Raw genomic sequence first — 18,915 nt, 5'->3', positions numbered from 1 at the left:
AGGGCAGTGGACTTTTAACCAGACATTTTAACACAAAACTGGAGACGCTGATGAATGCAGAATTGCACCAGTGAACAGAAGGATGGAGATGATGATCCATGAAAAATAAATGTATTTATTTACTAAAACTGAGCCCTTTCACAGCTTATTAGGAGAGCTATTTTTGCCTCCATTGTCACACACCAGTGCACAGCATCCTTAAGCTCTGATGGCACACAAACGTGAGACAGCCGCAGAAATAAGCGTGTCTATGTCTAAAGAAAACCCCAAATGTTCCCTCTTGCACTCAGGTTTGCCCGTGAAAGCTTGGACCAGCTCTCTGAGGTTGCACCATGAATTACGAATATTCTGTTTATTCAACAGCAGCACTGCAGCTAATTGGTCTGATAAAATAGGGGAGGAGGGATAAGATAAGGTCGGTGGGGTGCAGAAAAATCTTATGAATGAAATCCAGTCTATTGACGTCAATGGGGACCTTGACGCAAGGATCACGTGTGTGCGGAAGGAGGGGGTAGAAGACAGCCGCAGCCTCTGTCCGTAGTCCTGAAAATACACGAATTAGGTTCTGACTCCTGTGATAGGAGCACACGAAGAGTCCGAAACCCTGCGACATACAACAATAACAGTAACAAGGATTAACAGCACGTTACAACACGGCACGCGTCACGACGAGCACGGAGTGGATGACTGCAGGACTTCAGCAGCTGTGTGACGTGACGAGGAGGGAAAGCAGGAATTCCCCCGCCGCACACACTGAACTGCAAGTAAGCGGCAACTTATTTTGCATTAAAGCATTTAACCTTGTGCTCTCCGAAAGAAGTACTGTTGCTCGTTAATATAAGCGTTCTTAGAAATACTCATAAATGTTTGAAATATTGCAACAAAATTATGATGTCACGCTACAGCTTTGTAGTCAAAGCAAAGCGAGGCGCAGGAAATGTGCAAAATATATAGAAAATGCAGAAAAAGGTGGTAATGCCTGCTGTGTGATGGGTTGGAGGAGGTTTAGTAGATGAATCGGAAGTATTTATGTTCGTCCCAAACTGTGGCACATTTAATTGATTTTATTGAATAAAAATCAATTAGGCCCCAGTCAATATTTTGCGGACACGCAGGCGGTTCGTAAGTCAGGCGTCACGTTGAAGTGGATTTGTGCACTGATGGCAGCTTAAAGTATTGTTATTTGATGTGGTCAAAATTCATTGTTTATAATCAACCGTGTCTGCTCCTACAACCCCTCCTACTTCTCATCTTCAGCCACATCATCTCAATCATCGTCATTTCCAGCAATCATATCCTAGACTGAAACAACTGCACTGTAAAATAAGTAGACTGAAGCTGTAACCGCGGGGACATTCGCATTAAAAACCACAGAGACAACGGCAACCTTTTGTCTCTGCATAACACTGACGTCCATGTTAGTCTGAGATAATGTTGTTTACATGTGAAGTGCGAGTTGCGGGGAGGTTACTGTCGAACAGAGTCTGAGGTGGCTGTATGCTCATGTTTATTTGCTTTTCTGGGAACTGTGACCTGCTGCAACAGTGCAAACAACAGAGTCATCTCGTTGTGCCAAACAATGATTACATTTAAACGGTTAAAAATAACTTGTTGACCTGAAACCTATCAAAAATAGGCCAATCATATCTCAGCATCACCGTTCGATAAAATTACTTGAAGTAACCAAAAAGGAAGGGCTTGATGACAAAATGGGTACAATTACACAGAGTGATGAAGACACTTCAAAAGCCTCTTCATAAATCCTGCTCAGTACAGTCTACTCACGAATATAAGTACATGTATTAGACATTAAACAACAACAACAACACACGAGAACATGTGAAATCCCTTTTTTGGCACAGCCCAGCCTCCACCGCAGGATATGCTGTTCCTATATCTCCGAAGTGTGTTTACTGCAACTAAAAACAAAAGGATTTTAGCAACTATTTACTAATATACTGATAGAACTGTTGGGTGATTTAACAAACAAAAAGGTTTGTGGTAATTAGCTGAGAACGAAATGACATTAAACTTGAATTGTTTTGCTTTAATAGGGATAAAAAAATCTCACCGTACAACTGGTTGTTTAGGTATTCTTAGAAAATACATTTGAGTTTGCTGTTCCTGCGCATTTTTACAGTGTTTAACTGCTGCATGTGGCACATGGCGATGCAGGCAGGCGGTGGCTTCTGAAAACAAGAGCAGCTTTTTCTGATGGTGTAAACGACTCGGTGTGATAAACGTCTTACCCGTTCCAAAGACGGCATGGCAGTGAATGCGCACCGGTTTGGTTGTTGCGGATTTCAAGATATTTCACTTGTTGCACTCTGGGTTCAACATTGCAGCACCAAGCAGAGCAGCGCGTCAGCAGCAGCGACATTGAGAGATGATTTATTTGATCATGTTTTACGTTTTTTCACTATTTTTCTGCTTCTGCTATCGCTCGCTGCTCTATTCCGGCCCACTTGTCAACCAATCAACATTCAGCAGTCACATATCATCCGCTTCCAGCGACGCGCAGTTAGGATCTTCGAGGACTGCAGGTAGCGCGTCTTGCGTGCGTGAAAACCCACGCCTCCTCTGCCCGGTTTAGTTAACTATAACTACCTTGGTTAGTTACTCCTACACTAGATTCAGGTACACACGCATGCGCGCGCGCGAAAACGCAGAAAGTGAAAACCAGCTGTGCTCTTAGTGTTGCACGGAAACATTGCTCTTAGTGCTAGAGCACAGCGTCACGTCCCTCAGTCCTCACTGCGCGAGCTTCTGTTTTCTGTTTGTTTTGTGTTCTGTCTCCACTTTCCTATTTCCCTGTGTGTGTGTGTGTGTGTGTGTGTGTGTGTGTGTGTGTGTGTGTGTGTGTGTGTGTGTGTGTGTGCGCGCGTGTGCGTGTGCGCGCGCGCATCAGTCAATGTCTGTCAGGACCTCGTCTGGGCTGCTTCACGCAGGATTTGTGTTATTCATGTGTTATTGTATTTCAAATTATAGCGTCACATGATTTCACGTTCACACTTTCCCTCATTCACAGAATTTCTGTGCCACACTACAAATTTTGGTATCGATCCAATACAAAGCAAATACAGGGCCAGTATTGCTGAAGTTACTCAGCAGCTAATTGGGGGAGAATAGTTTGCCATGACTTATGAGATGATTTCTCAATTTGCAAATTCTGAACACATTTTAATCACCACTGTGATTGTTACTTTCCACAATAATTAGCTGACACAACAAAACACACCTTTCAGCTTTTCATGTTTTCAAACTTGGTTTTTGGAGACTTGGAATTAAAAACATTCTGAATCTAAAGCACAGAAAGTTTGCACGTTTTTCAGAGTGCGTGTTTGAGGTTTAGTTTTTCCAAAGAAATGATTAACACAGTTCAGCGGGCCACATACTGAACTTGAAGGATAAAAGCAAAGTATTGATCCAATCGTGCTAGTATCGATCTGGTATCGATGCTATCGATATTTGGATCAATCCGCCCAACTCTACAATTCGGTTGGATGCGGGTGGAGAAAGGTTTTTACCTTCAGGAGATGTGCAGTCCTCCAAGATCCTTACTGCTTGTCACTGGAGCTGGACTTCTGAAGAAGGTTGATTGTTAGCAAGTGGGCCAGAAGAGAGCAGGGAACAATATCAGAGTTCACCAGAACAGGAGAATTTAAAAAAACTTCAAAGAGCAAAATGTAAATCATGAAAAGTGCAGACAATGGACACTTTCATTGTTTTAACTCTCAGGTTCACTTCAGGTCCCTGTGTGTTATAACTTATGTTACAACTCTTTTATGTGAACAACTCTAGGAGTAGGGATGGGACTCGAGATGTTCAGTTCCTTGGATTCGTCAAATTTGCTCACCTATCAGTTCCACGTGCACTTACCAGTGCCTTCATTTAAAGGAAATGGCCCTACAGTTCCTCCTGGCTGACTTAACAAAACAAACAACAAAACAAAACAATAAAAGAAGTATAAACCTACAAATAAAACTTGTGAATAACCCAAAAATATATGTAAATCAACAACAACCCCTAGCAAACTTCAAAGTAATAAAAAAAGAATAAATAGCTCCAACAAGAATCGATAATTGATAAGTGATATTGACAATGGAATCTGCATCACTCAGCTCTCATCAGTTTCCATCCCTACGTGTCAGCTCCCAAAACTTTTGGTGACATCTAATAAAAGTAACAGATTTAATGAGATTAATTTCAAATTCATAAAATGAAACGGGACAAAAGGTTTACTAAAGTGTAAACACAGTATGCATTTTTTAGAATATCTTTTCATGGGAGCAATATGTGTGATAGGAGTGGAATGGCTAGTCAAGCACCAGGAGAAGAAACGGTCATGGTTACACTAAAAGTTGTGATTAACTGCAGATAGAAAACAAGCTTTAGCCGTCATATGTGGTACTCACTCATTCACTCATCAAACCCACATATACATCCTTGCATTCTCAGTGAAGATTTGATTCTGTTTCTTCTCTTTTCCAGGGATTTCTGATCTCCTTCACCGCTCACAGAAAGTCCTGTTCTGGCTAGCCATGACTAGATACCATAATCCCTCAAGTGCTTTAATACGGCTGCTTCTTCTGACAGCAGCATCCTTTCTCCATCTGTCCACCTCCAATCCTCTCAGCACCCTTGACAAGCCATACCAACATATGTCAGGGCTGACTGTGTCTGGATATAGGAATATAGGTGGTGAAGAAAGCCAGCCAATGCAGAGACAAGAGGAAGCAGAGCATGAAGAAGAGCTTTTTAAAAATGTTGATCCCAAAAAACTAGCAGCAGTTTTACTAGAGGCACTGAATAATTCAAAAGCAGAGCAAATGAGCGAAGGAGAGGGGCGTGATGGAATGGAAGAAGAGATGACGGCAGAGAAAGAGGAATATAAAAACAAAGATTCATACAGAAAATTGAGAACGATTGAGGGAGCAGACCGAGACAGAGACGGACGACAAGAGTTAGAGCTGCTAATGGCGACACAGGGGAAGGAGCAGGAAACGGGGGAAGAGGAAGAGAGGAAGAAAGCACAAAAAGAAGAGGAGCTGACCGAGAGGGTGACCAGTCGTACTACAAGCCACACAGTCGAAATAGCAAGAGAGAAGCCTCCCACTGGCTCAGATGGAAGAGGCGATAATGGAGAGAGTACTGGTTCCCAGCAGGGATCAACCAGCCCTGATCAAGCCAGTAGTGAGGAGGAGGAACAGCTCAGCCCTGAGGAGCTAAAAAGTCTTGAGATGATGATGAAGGAATTCCCTGCTTTGAATGTGCCCATTAAGAGGGAAGGAGACTCTGAGCAAAGTCACAGAGAAAGCAGAGACTACAGCTACAACGACATCATGCCCATAAATAAAGGCAGTGACCTTGCTATCACTAAGAAAAAGCTTAAATGGCAAGAAGAGACGCAGAAAGCTCTCAGCTTCCCAAAGTTCAGAGGAGATAATTTTATGGATGAATTTGATGACAGTAATCATAACTCAGCAGACCTCCAGGCTCCAAGAGAACAGACGATGGAAGATGATGATCCAGACGAGGAGGAGGAAGAAGATGAGGAGGTGTTGAGTCCAGAGGAAGAGGAGGCTCAGGCCAAAGGTGAGCAGGAGGAGATGAGGAGACAGGCAGCTGAGGCACAAAGAGCCAAGATGGAGGAGGAGATGCTAGCTGATATTGCCTCAGACATGCTGCTGCGGTACATGGTCAAACAGAATAACGGGAACAAGCAGTACAGCTCTTCTCTCTCCAGCGCTGCAGAGGATAAAAGGTCTGACGAAGAACAGGAAGTCACAGAGGAAGACGATATTGATCCTCAGACCATTGACAAGCTTATAGAGATCTCCAGCAAGCTCCACCTCCCTGCTGATGATGTGGTGGACATCATCAGTGACGTGGAGAAGAAGAAGAAGAAAGACTTGTCGCCTGACGTGATATCAGGTTGGCGACGACCTTTATCCCCCATATCTTCACCATTTTCATCGGAATCACAGATTTCAAGCAATCAAAATGACATTCCCGCCTCTAACCAACCATTTCCAGCAGCTCATTTCCTCAAAACTTGGTTGCAGAAGAAAAATCCAACAAGATCAGAGGATCTCTGGAACAAACCTGCAAAACCTCAGCTTGGCAATCAAAATATCTGGGCCCAGCCTCCTGTGCCGATCAAACAGGACCTCTGGCTCACGTCACCTAAAGCTGCTTGGACTAGATATCCTCACTATCCCCTTTTCCCCCACACTTATCCTTCCTACTACCAGAAGAAGCCCTACAAAGGCTACCCCATCTATGTTCCTCCTGCACCCAGACTTAAACCCTATTACTTGATCCTTAAGCCCGCTCTCACTCTCAACAACTTCCTCACTCATTCAGTGGATGATGTTTATGCTTTTTCTCCCAAAAGGCGATACAACAGCTGGGTCCAACCTAAGCTGAGAAAACCCCCTACAGGCCAACAGCAGAAGTCTTACTACACCAGATACCCTCTCTCTTTGTACCCTTGGACATTTCAGCCAGCGTCCAACCCCAAACTACATCCACTTCCCAGAATCCATTCTCAGCAGAAGCAGCTGTATTACTCAGCCCCAGCGCCTGCAGATTATTATGTGGCTGGAAAGCAGCCAGACAGTAACTATGATGATCTGGAGAAATACATACAGCAGATATCCATGAAGAAGCCATACATGATGGACTGAGTACAGACATGAGAAGAAGGACGAGAAGAAGAAGAGCCACAAGCAGAAAAGAGTGTATTTATTTATGTTAAAGTATTTAGGTGGTTTTTCATATGTAATAAGTTTCCTGTAATCATTTTGATTGGTTATGATTGAGACAAGGACACCACAGAAGACTTTTCCCCAGAGGTGGTCTGGATAAAACGGATGAAAGATGTACAACTGCACTCATTTCCTTTGCTATCCTTTAACTTTTCTTGACAACATTCTCTATATGGACATTTTAAAATGCCAACAAAGGAGGATGTTTAAATATGCTGTTACCTGTACCGAAGGCCTTTTTCAGAATCAGTCAGATGAATTTGAAAACATTTATTCCCATGTTGGCTCTACTGTCAGGAATGATAGTTTTGGCATTAAAATTTGAAAATTATCAAATTAAAATAGTTTCCTCAAAATTATGCCTGGCCAAAAGATACCAAAAGTCCCCCCTCAGTGGAAGGAAATAGCCCCCAAAGGCAGGGTGTCCATACATTCTTTCACTATCACCTCTTAGAAATCAAAAGCCACTCCCTATAATTATCTTTTAAATGACCACATGTTTATGTAAATGTATCAGTTTTTTATTGTTCATATAAAAGGATAAATTTTTAATGGAAAGCACGTTTCTGTGAATGTATACTCACACATATCCACCAAAGCTCTTTATAATAAAACATAATGCATCAAAAAGCCAGACTACCACCAATATAATAGCTTGGATGACTCATTCTTTTGCATAACTTCAACAACCTTGTTGCTACGGTGATAACAAATTCAGCCAAACCCTGGCTAGAAAACAGTCCAGTGTTTTACACGTCCTGCTATTGGAGGAGGATGTAATGGTGGAGCCATACTGATCTTTTCATGGAGATATTTAAAAGCAAAAGAATAATTCTACATTTTCAGTCACTCTCAACAGATTCCTTAGAAGCAGCAGTTCTGCATTTAATACATTACTTTTCTAAGCAAGATGGCCTTTGTAGTTTTTTAGTAAATGTTACAAGTTTCTATTTTACAAGAAGTGTTGTTGGCACTAAGTGCTCTGAAATCCCAGTTTCACACATTTTTTTTAAACTTTTATTTTATTCGTTCTTTTTTTAATTTGTCATTTTTAAATTCAGTTTTAATTCGGCTTATTTTTCCCATTTTTCCCATTATCCAAATGTTGATTATAGGAAAACTCTCCTGTAATGGTGGTTCAGTGTTTAGTAACATCCCTTCACCTCATATCAAGAAGGCTCTAGTTTCAAATCTCCTAATTAGCGAGAATCCCACAATGAAAAACATACATGATACATGTACTGGTTCTAAATTTGCCAAAGTACGAATGCAAGGCAGGTCAAATGCAGATCAAATGTGTAAGTGTAGGGAATAAAGCAATGCAAGAACAGAGTAAAATGGTAAGGTTTGGTGTGAAGCACTTTGTGTGGTCAGTCAGACTAAAGTGCATAATGCAAATGTTCTCACCATCTTAACAGTTTGCTCATGTTTATGTTTGCTCCACATTTCCAAACATTTTTCAATGACAATGACACAAAAAGAAACTTTGTACAGATTTTCGTTTTCACATGGATACTAATAATAATTCATCAATAAAAACTTTCTTTTGCTACTTTTTCTATTTTTCCAATCGAAAAGAGGTTTTCCACTTTGGCTTGTTGGTGTTCATCTTTGTCATCATCAAGGTATCAGCACAGCATCTTGGCATTGAAAGTGTCATAGAAAAAAGTAACCATGAGCTACGAGTAACAAAAAGAATGAACTGAACTTTTGTCATTTTTAATGATTTGTTGCTTTTTTTATGCTTTTCTTTTTGGCTTATTAATAAAGAAAGGGGCTGAGACACAGTAGAGGGTACAATGTCTGCACGTTTATGTATACTTGCATCTGAAAAACAACTTTTTTTAAAGACATTTATGCATCAATGAAAAAAGTATAAAAAAATCTTAAAGATGAATGAAACAAAAACGTCAGTGTACCTACTACTAACTGTTTGCGTCATGTATGCAATGAGTGTTACCAACGCTCTTTCTAGATGTAACTCATTGTAACCGCTGTAATAAATATGTGTTTGCTGGATGTAAATGTCCATGTCAATTACTATTTTACTACACATAAAGAAATAAAGAAAAATATTTTTATTAAAAAAAATGTTTCATTTTGGACACAAAGAGACTGTGAGAGAGAGACAGCAACAGCAAAGTCGTCATCTCATCGAACCTGGACACTTTGGTCGGCAACATGTGTGACTTTGGTGACCAAAGTAAAGCTGAACACTTCTGATGGTGAGCTTGCAGTTGTCACATCACGACAGTGATTATCAGTATAGGCTTTTCCCTACTGTCTGTTTGCTGAGTGCCTGACTGACTGCCTTTGTGTATTCATCAGTGTTCTCAGTCTTGAAAAGAGTGCTAGATTCAATAAACTGCTCAACCAGGACGGTAAAGATCATTCTCGGGCTGCTACCAGAATGCATGATGTACTGTGCTCGCTTGGACCATATTTGTGCCAGTCCAATTTGGTTGAAGTATGATCATAATCATGAGCAGCTCAATAGAGAACTGCAGTCTTACTTCCCAACATACATGTCTGTGCGGACCAGCAGTATGCATATATGGATGGACTTTGAGGCTGGGAAAACCTACACTTATCCTATGTAGCCCCAAGAGAATGTGCTTGTCCAGGGTCTCATTGGGGCCCAACTATGTGAAAAAACCCACACAAGTAACACTGTGGATTAGCCGATGCAGGCCTGACAAGAGCCCCCACGACAATCTTCTGTGAGTGCACGACCAACCACTCCACACCAGCTACTCTGCTCTGGAAAAAACTGGATATTACCAATTCTGTTTTGAGACGTGAAGACAGAGACACCAGCAACCGTAGTGAATTGTCTTGCATGGGCCAGAGCAGGCAACACTGAAGCTATCGCCTGCTATGGAAATTTTCAGGGGAGCACCTGGTCTTGTTAGGAGAGATGGCATCCATCCACTTTGGATGGAGCAGCTCTTATTTCTGTAACCTTCTGGAGCAGGAAGCAGGGTTGCAGTCTTACAAATTTCTTTGCAGTTTCTCTCCTCCTGTTGTCCCCCAAATCCCCATCCCCTTAGAGACTGTGTCTGGTCCCCGACCACCAAAAAACAAAAATCCACAGAAAATGAAAGGAAAAACAATATAACAACATACTGCACTAACGAGTAAAACAGTGCAAGTCTCTCTGTCTTCTAAGTCCCTGTTAGTACATGAATTAATAATTGATCAACATGCTGATTATTCTACCTTACAGAAACCTGTTTACATCAGGATGATTATGTAAGTTGATAGGTTTGTAGCATAAACCTATTCGCTGGAACGTTGAAGGCAATATGATTACACCGCAAAGCAAGACACAAATCATCATCATCATCATCATCAACTTTATTTATAAAGCACTTTAAAACAACCACAGCTGACACAAAGTGCTGTACATTGGAACTGTAAAATAAAATTACATGAGATATAAATAAAAAACAAATAAAAGAAGAGTGAAATCATTAATTAAATAACTACTGCATTAAAAAAGAAACTAAGTCTCACTGAGGTTAAAAGCCAAGGAATAAAAGTGGGTTTTAAGACGTGATTTAAAAGTGGACAGTGAAGGGGCCTCTCTAACATGCATGGGCAAATTATTCCATAATTTTGGAGCCACAATAGAGAAGGCCCTGTCCCCTCTGAGCTTCCTCCTGGATCTCGGTACCTCCAGGAGCAGCTGGTCAGCTGACCTGAGAGACCGACAGGGTATGTGGGGATGAAGAAGCTCAGGGAGGTAAGGCGGGGCAAGACTGTGTAGACATTTAAAAACAAACATAAGAATTTTAAAATTAACTCTAAAAGACACAGGCAGCCAGTGCAGAGAGGCCAGCACGGGGGTTATATGCTCTCTTTTTCGAGTTCCTGTTAGGAGTCGTGCAGCCGCATTTTGAACCAGCTGCAGACGTGAGAGCAATGACTGACTGACCCCCACATAAAGTGAGTTACAGTAGTCCAGGCGGGAAGAAATAAAAGCATGGATCACTGTTTCAAGGTGCTGCCTCGAAAGAAAAGATTTTAGTCTTGCCAGTCGCCTTAAATGATAAAAACTGGACTTCACCACTGCTCTGATTTGGTTGTCCAATTTAAAATCACTGTCCAACTTAAAACCAAGGTCAGTAACAACAGATTTAAAATAGACTTCCAGGGATCCTAAAACAACAGAGGAGGACTCACAGGGACCACTGGGTCCAAACACCAACACTTCTGTTTTCTTTTTATTAAAATTTAAAAAGTTTCGAGCCAACCAAGCTTTAATGTCATCTAGACATGTCAAGAGAGGTTTTATGGAGATGGATAGGCAAGCTTCTTCATGTTACTCGTGCACGGGAGAGAACCGGACAAACGCCGTTCCTTCGCTTGGCCCCAGTTGCTCTCCTCCGTTCTCCCGTACCACTGTCCTGTCCTTAGGTTACATGAATATGCATAGGTTCATTAACATATGACGTCTACATACACACAAAGAGTACCTTGCCCGTGTGTGTGTGTGTGTGTGTGTGTGTGTGTGTGTGTGTGTGTGTGTGTGTGTGTGTGTGTGTGTGTGTGTGTGTGTGTGTGAGGTACTGCTGATCAAAGGGTCATAAAAGCACACAAGCAAACATCCTTGGTCAGGAAGAGGGTAGACCCCCCCTCATCCTAGATAACACAGTAAGGAAGTCCAGCAGTTCATTTATACACAAAAAGCACTTAGACTAGAACAGACGTAGCTACGTTAATCCTACCATAACACAATTAAACAAGGTACGACCTCTCCCATGCTCCCAGGATGTAGGTGTGCATTCCTGGAATGGTAGACAGGACCATAGAATTGCTTTATTTGCTGATGATGTCATTTTATTTTTAAAAATCTTTATTTTTAAAGCTAAAAACTTCTGCGTCTGCAGTAAAAGGATTTAATAGACCAGTTTGGGCCTTCTCAGGGTATAAAGTAAATGTAACAAAACCATCATTAATGTTACTTAAACAAGGGTATAGTCAAAACGTAAGTCAGAATATATCTGGGTTTACTGTTAATTCTGAATTCACTTATAGGCATTAAAATAGTTCCTTCACTAAAAGATGTGGTGCTTCTTAACTATAATACAATTCTACAGAAAATTTCTAAAGATCTGGAGCGTTGTATAAGTTTATAATAACATCTGTTATTGGAAGGATAAGTGGTCTTAAAATAAATGAATGTTTCAGAATGTCCCACTGGCTCCTCCTACTGGATTGTTTACCAATCTAGCATCATTACAGTTTTTTCTGATTGCTTAAGCACATGTTATGTAACTATTGGCTAATTTAGCAAAACTCTACACACAAATAAAACAACCTGTCACCCAATAATCAAAACATTGTAGTTCTCTTGCAAAAGCAAACACAGCTAGATTAACTCTTCACACCTTTGTAAAAATGGTGTTTCCGTATCAAACAGTACACACAAGCCATCATCTACTAAGCACACAATGCGCCAACTGCACACTGATGGTATGAATACAAAACACATCTGGCTTTTGCTTTCTCTGTGCACAAGGTAGGCTATGTCAGTCTGAGCTCATACTTCTGTCATAGATCCATAAGCATAGAGGGATCCAAACTTCAAGTACTGGTGTTTATTCAAACACATCAAAACAAACACAAGTGTTCATTTCCAAGTATAGGATTATTTGCAATCGCCATAATGACTATATGGGTTACGTGGTCTGCAGTGAACATGCTTCCTCTGCCCCCTCCTCGTCTTCCTCTTGCTCCTCCTTGTCCTTGTCGTCCTCTTCATCCTACTTCTTCACCTCCACGTCCTCTTCCTCGGCCTCCTCTACTTCTCACTCTTTCTGCTCCCTCCATTGTACTCCGCACACACAGCTTACCTGTATTATAGTGCTTAGGCTGATTGCAAAGTGAACTAATTATCTAAAAAAGTTTTCACATGTGAAAGTGTGCCAGACAGTTGGCAAATTAGTGTTAATGATAGCCATACATGTGTATACTTTTGCTAGGAGTGTGTTGGAAATTTGGTAATTGAGTGTTGTGCAGTGAATTGTGCCTACAGTCTTGCAAAGTGTGTGTTACAAAATTGCAAACTGAGTGCAAAGCAGTTTTTGTGCTTTTAGTTTTGCAAACTCAGTGAGTGGTTTTGCTATAAGTCTGAATAGTTTTAGAAATTGTGCTACAGGAATCACAGTTAGTGTTTAGGCATTCGGTAAAAACTGTAAGCACATTTTTTGTAACTATTGGCTAATTTTGCAAAACTCTTCACACAAATAAGAAAACCTGTCACCCAATCATCAAAACATTGTAGTTCTCTTGCAAAAGCAAACACAGCTAGATTAACTCTTCACACCTTCGTAAAAATGGTGTTTCCGTATCAAACAGTACACACAAGCCATCATCTACTAAGCACACAATGCGCCAACTGCACACTGATGGTATGAATATAAAACACATCTGGCTTTTGCTTTCTCTGTGCACAAGGTAGGCTATGTCAGTTTGAGCTCATACTTCTGTCATAGATCCATAAGCATAGAGGGATCCAAACTTCAAGTACTGGTGTTTATTCAAACACATCAAAACAAACACAAGTGTTTATTTCCAAGTATAGGATTATTTGCAATCGCCATAATGACTATATGGGTTACTTGGTCTGCAGTGAACATGCTTCCTCTGCCCCAGCATCTGGTCATCTAGCAATTCTGTAAAGTAACAATTTCAGTATTTTTACATCAATGGTATTGGTGTGTTTCTCATTGGCATATGGCAGTGCTACAAATCTTTGTGCGAAGTGACTGTACTAACCGATTCTCATTTCAAGATGTCCCTATGGTACTTGCTACAGTGTAGCGGCTCGAGTTAGGCTGGACCCGTTGGCCAGCTACCCTCAGGGTCATTCCACGGTTGATGACATGGTCGCCTATTGTAGCTCTGATGTCATCAGCAATTCTATTTCTTACTCTTCCTACCCTTCCTCTCCCCCCTCCTCATCTTCCTCTCCCCCTTCCTCGTCTTCCTCTTGCTCCTCCTTGTCCTTGTCGTCCTCTTCATCCTACTTCTTCACCTCCACGTCCTCTTCCTCGGCCTCCTCTACTTCTCACTCTTTCTGCTCCCTCCATTGTACTCCGCACACACAGCTTACCTGTATTATAGTGCTTAGGCTGATTGCAAAGTGAACTAATTATCTAAAAAAGTTTTCACATGTGAAAGTGTGCCAGACAGTTGGCAAATTAGTGTTAATGATAGCCATACATGTGTATACTTTTGCTAGGAGTGTGTTGGAAATTTAGTAATTGAGTGTTGTGCAGTGAATTGTGCCTACAGTTTTGCAAAGTGTGTGTTACAAAATTGCAAACTGAGTGCAAAGCAGTTTATGTGCTTTTAGTTTTGCAAACTCAGTGAGTGGTTTTGCTATAAGTCTGAATAGTTTTAGAGATTGTGCTACAGGAATCACAGTTAGGGTTTAAGCATTCAGAAAAAACTGTAATCAGAGAGTTTATTTAGAACAAGAAGCGTCCCCGCATTTGCTTGTCTTTGTTGCATCTTCCCTTCGACACAGGGGGGTTGAAATGCCCCCAACTTTTACTGGCATTATCTGGCTATTCAACTAAGGACAATAATGTTTTATTTTTCATCCCAAAATATCCCTTCTTGGGTGGGGATGGAAACAAATTCTCTTAAAATGACATTAAACTTGTACTTATACTCTGCACAGCCAAAACAATTAAAGAAAGAAACAAATAATCCTATAGTCTGAAACATGATTGAAGTTTGGTTTACAGTAAAAGAAATGAGGAATATTAAGAATAATCTCTCTCGGTTTAGTCCTATTTGGAAAAATGCTTTATTTGTACCAGGAAATGTGGACGCAGGGTTCCAGGTTTGGGCATTGGGTACATTTGGGCTATTTCTATTTTGTTTTTGGTTTTTTTCCCTTCTTTTTGTTTCCTTCAATATGTATAAATGCCACATAATATACTAATGTGTGCACATTTCATGTGTTTTTATTTGATGTATGCTTGGGTGAGAGCAGGGATGGGAGGTGAGGGTGTGTGTGTGTGTGTGGGAGGGGGGGGTGTTCTTACTACTGCGGCATATTACTGTGAAAACAAATCTTTGTATGTGGTTGCAAAAGCACTAAAAATATTGTTTTTAAAAAAAGAGATAATTTTTATGTATTAATCTCAGTATGCTGTGTTTATATTGTGTTTTTTGTTGTTGTATTATTTTCTATACAGTGAAAACCAAGTTTAAAACAAATTTCCATTACTTTGCAACGAACAATAACGTTTTCTGATTCTGATTTAGCATGATTTGTCTCTCCTCTGCACGTGTTGAACAATGTAAACCTCTCTTGTCTTGTCCCAACCTGAGATGTCCTTCTGATATACTCATTTTTAATCTTGCCCATCCTCATTATTCAATTTTTCCAATAAAAATAATTACATGTTGTGCTCTTTCACCTCCTTCTCCACCTTCTGTTTTTTGGTAAGTGTCACCATCTCTGAACCATATTCATTCAACACAAACAAAGTTGAAAACCAGCCCAAAGACACATTAAAGCGATCACCACAGTTATTCTACTGTAGAAACGTTGTGTAGAAATGGAGGCTACAATGCTGGAAGCCTGACTTATCGTTTGTTTGCCATCATCTCCATCACATCAGTCTGCACTCCCCCTCTACTAGTCATTTAGTCTCTGTTCTCACCTACACACTCCTGCCTTTTCTTTTTTTCTCACTGCCTCCTATCACACCTCATCCCTTTCCTATGTCAATATTGTATTCAGCCAACAGCAGCACTTTTCACCAGCAACCTGTTGGGCAATGGCATTGGAGACCATCACTGTTAACCTGGACCCTGACTGATCTGGTATAGACGACTCTGTTTTGAATCCACATGTTTGATTTAGCAAAGACTTCACACTGGATGCCTTTTCTGACACGTGTGTGTGACAAACTGATTCATGTTTGCTCCATGTGATGCATGGATGAACCAGTAACTGAAACAGACAGATGGGAGGGATATAAGGTTGAAGTATAAGGGTGAAAATGTAGGCTACCCTGAAAAAGAATGAATTTCAGCTCATGAAATAAATAGGATGACAAAGAAAAACAGAAGAATACAAAAAAGCGAATCTGTCAGGTGCCTAGCCTTGTTACTAGGAGAGAGAAAAGCATAATGGCTGCAGCTCTCCTGCCTACAGAGGGGTTAAGTGATTCATGATGTCATGTGCTGAGGAGTGGATGACTCATCCACCAACACCATCATGCAGCAGCAGCGGCTGCATGATGGTGTTGGTGGATGAGACACATGTGTGTGTGTGTGTGTGTGTGTGTGTGTGTGTGTGTGTGTGTGTGTGTGTGTGTGTGTGTGTGTGTGTGTGTGTGTGTGTGTGTTGACCTCCTGTCAGGCAGCTTTTGCAGACAGGTTTATGATCTGAATGCTCTCTGTGCCAAACACACTTTGCTTTTCCACGATGAGCTCTACAACGTCAGTATAAGCTTCTCTTGTTCATGTGTTTCTTTTATCTGCTTATTTATTGATTTCTATTAGTGCGATGTCAGTTAATGCATTATATGTGTAGCAGGACCATCAGTAGGAGAAAATAGAAGGAAACATAATAAGAGCACAAATAGAACAACATGATGTATCGCAAACACGGAATTAGAAACAAACAACATACAGCACCTGGAACACCAAACTGTGAGAATGCACAGATACACAAATCAACAATCTTATTGTTGTGTGTGTGTCTTTGTCACAAGATGTCATGCAGCCCCCGCCCCCCGTTTCACAAACCCATGTCTAATTAGTATATTTGCAAATGCTAATGGTAATAATAATAGACATATGATAGAGATGCGATGGTTGGCACAAGCTCTTCACCCACTTACATGTGTGTGAACCATCTGGTTTCACTACTCCACGTGTTTGTTAATCCTGCAGCTGCTGTGGCTTCTGTGCCTCCTGGTGCTTTTAACAGTTCTTGTGCTGCTTCTCTGGCTCTCACTATGATAATGTTAGTGTTTCTCTGGCTGTGTTTATAACACTAGTGTTTATATGCCACCTACTGCTGTTGATAATGTGAACAATGGTGGTTATATTATATTGTTATATTAATTCTGGTGATGCTTTTCTACTGCTGTCTCCTGATGACAGGAGTCGTGTTTCTCTTGCTCCCTCTGGTGTTGACAATGTGAACGACGCTGTGACTATGGCGCAGTAGTGGTGACGACAGGTCAGCAACGATTAGGCACATCAACTTTCAATGGCTGAGTAGTATGTAGAGATATTGGTGCTGATAACCCAGAACAGGTGCCCATCAGAGTAAGAGAGTCTGGCTAATGTCCCTGATAGAGCAGTGGACGGCTCCCAGCCTGGTGGTGTGATAAATGCTCTTTTTAGAGGACCTTCAGTAGCCAGCAATGTTCAGGCTGTTTTAAATGCAGATAACATTTATAACCTGGATTTATTTCTTGATGAAGCAGATATGCAGAGTAATAATGATTCTATTAGCCAAAGAACTAGAGTTAATGGAGGTGGGTAATGTTTAAGGCTGGAGTGAGTACCTTATATATATATATATATATTGTCAAAAAAAGGAAGTAACTGTCTAATTTAAACAATATTGAAAACAAGTTTAACTTCTGTTTATGTCTTGCACACTCAGCCAGTGCTGCCATGTCTGAGAAAGAAAGCTATAGAGTGCAGTAGGACTAGATGATAATCAGCAGGTATCCCACACTGATGTCACCAAATTTGAAAATACTTAAATGTCAAGATTGTAATCTTCCATCATGTTGCTGGTGTGTTTTTACACACAGTAATCCACATCCACAATCTTGCTGTAATTACACAATGAACATCACCACATGACTCACAGGTTTCCACAGGTTCTTTCAGTGCATCCTATGTCTGTAACCACTGCTACGGCCATGAGACTCCCCTACACCACAGTTCCAAATTCAGCAACGCACATGGTGAAAAATGCAGATTGTAATCGTATCTGCAAATAACCCCAGAGCAGAGACATGGTCTGATTCCTTGTGACAATTTCAGGTATTGTGAAATGTGTGATACAACATATAAGAAAAGACCTGGACAAGGGTCACTTTCCACACAAATTTAATACAGCCAATGAATGTGGGATCATATCCTGATCTGTCATTCGATGGCTACGACACAACGTGTGAAAGTGTGTGAACCAAATTTATGGCTTGATACCAAACTGTCTTCCAGAAAAATCTTTGATTTTCAGTTGGAAATGCACCGTTATTGTGCTAAAGATGTGTCTATTGCCATACATTCATTCATAAACTGTAGACCAAGTGCATTGTTCACTACTTTAACATCATCATGTATGTGCATGTATAAAACATTGTTTCTCTCCCAAGACATACAAGCTCTCACATATGAAGGAGCATATATTAATTAGAATACGATTTTTACTAATGTCTCTATTGAACGGCTTCAGTTTTAGCCCACAGAGACAACATTGTAGTGAAACATGCTCTCACAGGCGAGTGGGTCTATATTTTGTGGATGGTTTCGACGCTTCCATCAATGCCACTTCTGAATTTTCCAGCTGCTGTCTGTCATGTCATCCTGATTATAAGATTATTCCGGTCAGTTAGGGGTCCTGCGCTGAGCTTTGTGTGTTTTATGAACAGGTACATGCATTGAGATTGCATCACTGTGTTGATGTTATGGTCATGTGAGAATATGTTTTGGGTGTCATTAAAGTTGACTCATTTCACAGTCATGGCCTTCATCCAGACAGAAAGCCACAGCATCTCGGCCCCAGTAATGCTTTCTTCGGCAGATGCAATGAAATTATACCACAAGATTGAATTAAAGAAAACGTTCAAGTTCAGATGCTTTACACGTTTTTTGTCAAATGCACTGTGCTGCCACCTGGTGGGTTGTTTCATCCAGGCCTTCCCTACAGATAACTGATGTTTCCTCGCTGTAGTACCTGTGCTGAGGAGCAGAACCAATAGGGTGAGTGCTTTTCCTATTGCTGAACAAATGCCCCAATCAAAAAAAATTTTACGGCAATGTGGCATTTGGTTGCTTCGGGAGATGGCGAAGCTTTGTGAGTGACAGCAGCGAGAGAGAGCGAGAGAGAGAGAGTTTTAGTGGCTGCAGAAAAACTCCTCAGGCA

At 40.9% G+C, this 18,915-nt stretch overlaps 1 protein-coding gene across 1 annotated transcript; it reads left to right on the top strand.

Moving 5' to 3' along the window:
- Positions 1–516: 516 nt before the first annotated feature.
- On the top strand, positions 517–8,813 carry vgf (VGF nerve growth factor inducible). The gene is made up of 2 exons (XM_082526374.1): positions 517–764; positions 4,492–8,813. Exon 2 carries the CDS (start codon positions 4,542–4,544, stop codon positions 6,687–6,689), a length of 2,148 nt encoding a protein of 715 aa, XP_082382500.1. The 5' UTR covers positions 517–764; positions 4,492–4,541; the 3' UTR covers positions 6,690–8,813.
- The last annotated feature ends 10,102 nt before the right edge of the window (positions 8,814–18,915 follow it).

The sequence above is a fragment of the Aulonocara stuartgranti genome, assembly GCF_965226115.1.
Source record: "Aulonocara stuartgranti genome assembly, chromosome: 3".
Lineage (NCBI taxonomy): Eukaryota > Metazoa > Chordata > Actinopteri > Cichliformes > Cichlidae > Aulonocara > Aulonocara stuartgranti.
The sequence above is the reverse complement of the archived record's forward strand: the minus strand, read 5'-3'. Positions and strand labels throughout refer to the sequence as shown.

What these genes read in the sequence shown, in the direction of transcription:
- vgf (XM_082526374.1), top strand. Translation starts at nt 4,542, where the DNA reads ATGACTAGATACCATAATCCCTCAAGTGCTTTAATACGGCTGCTTCTT.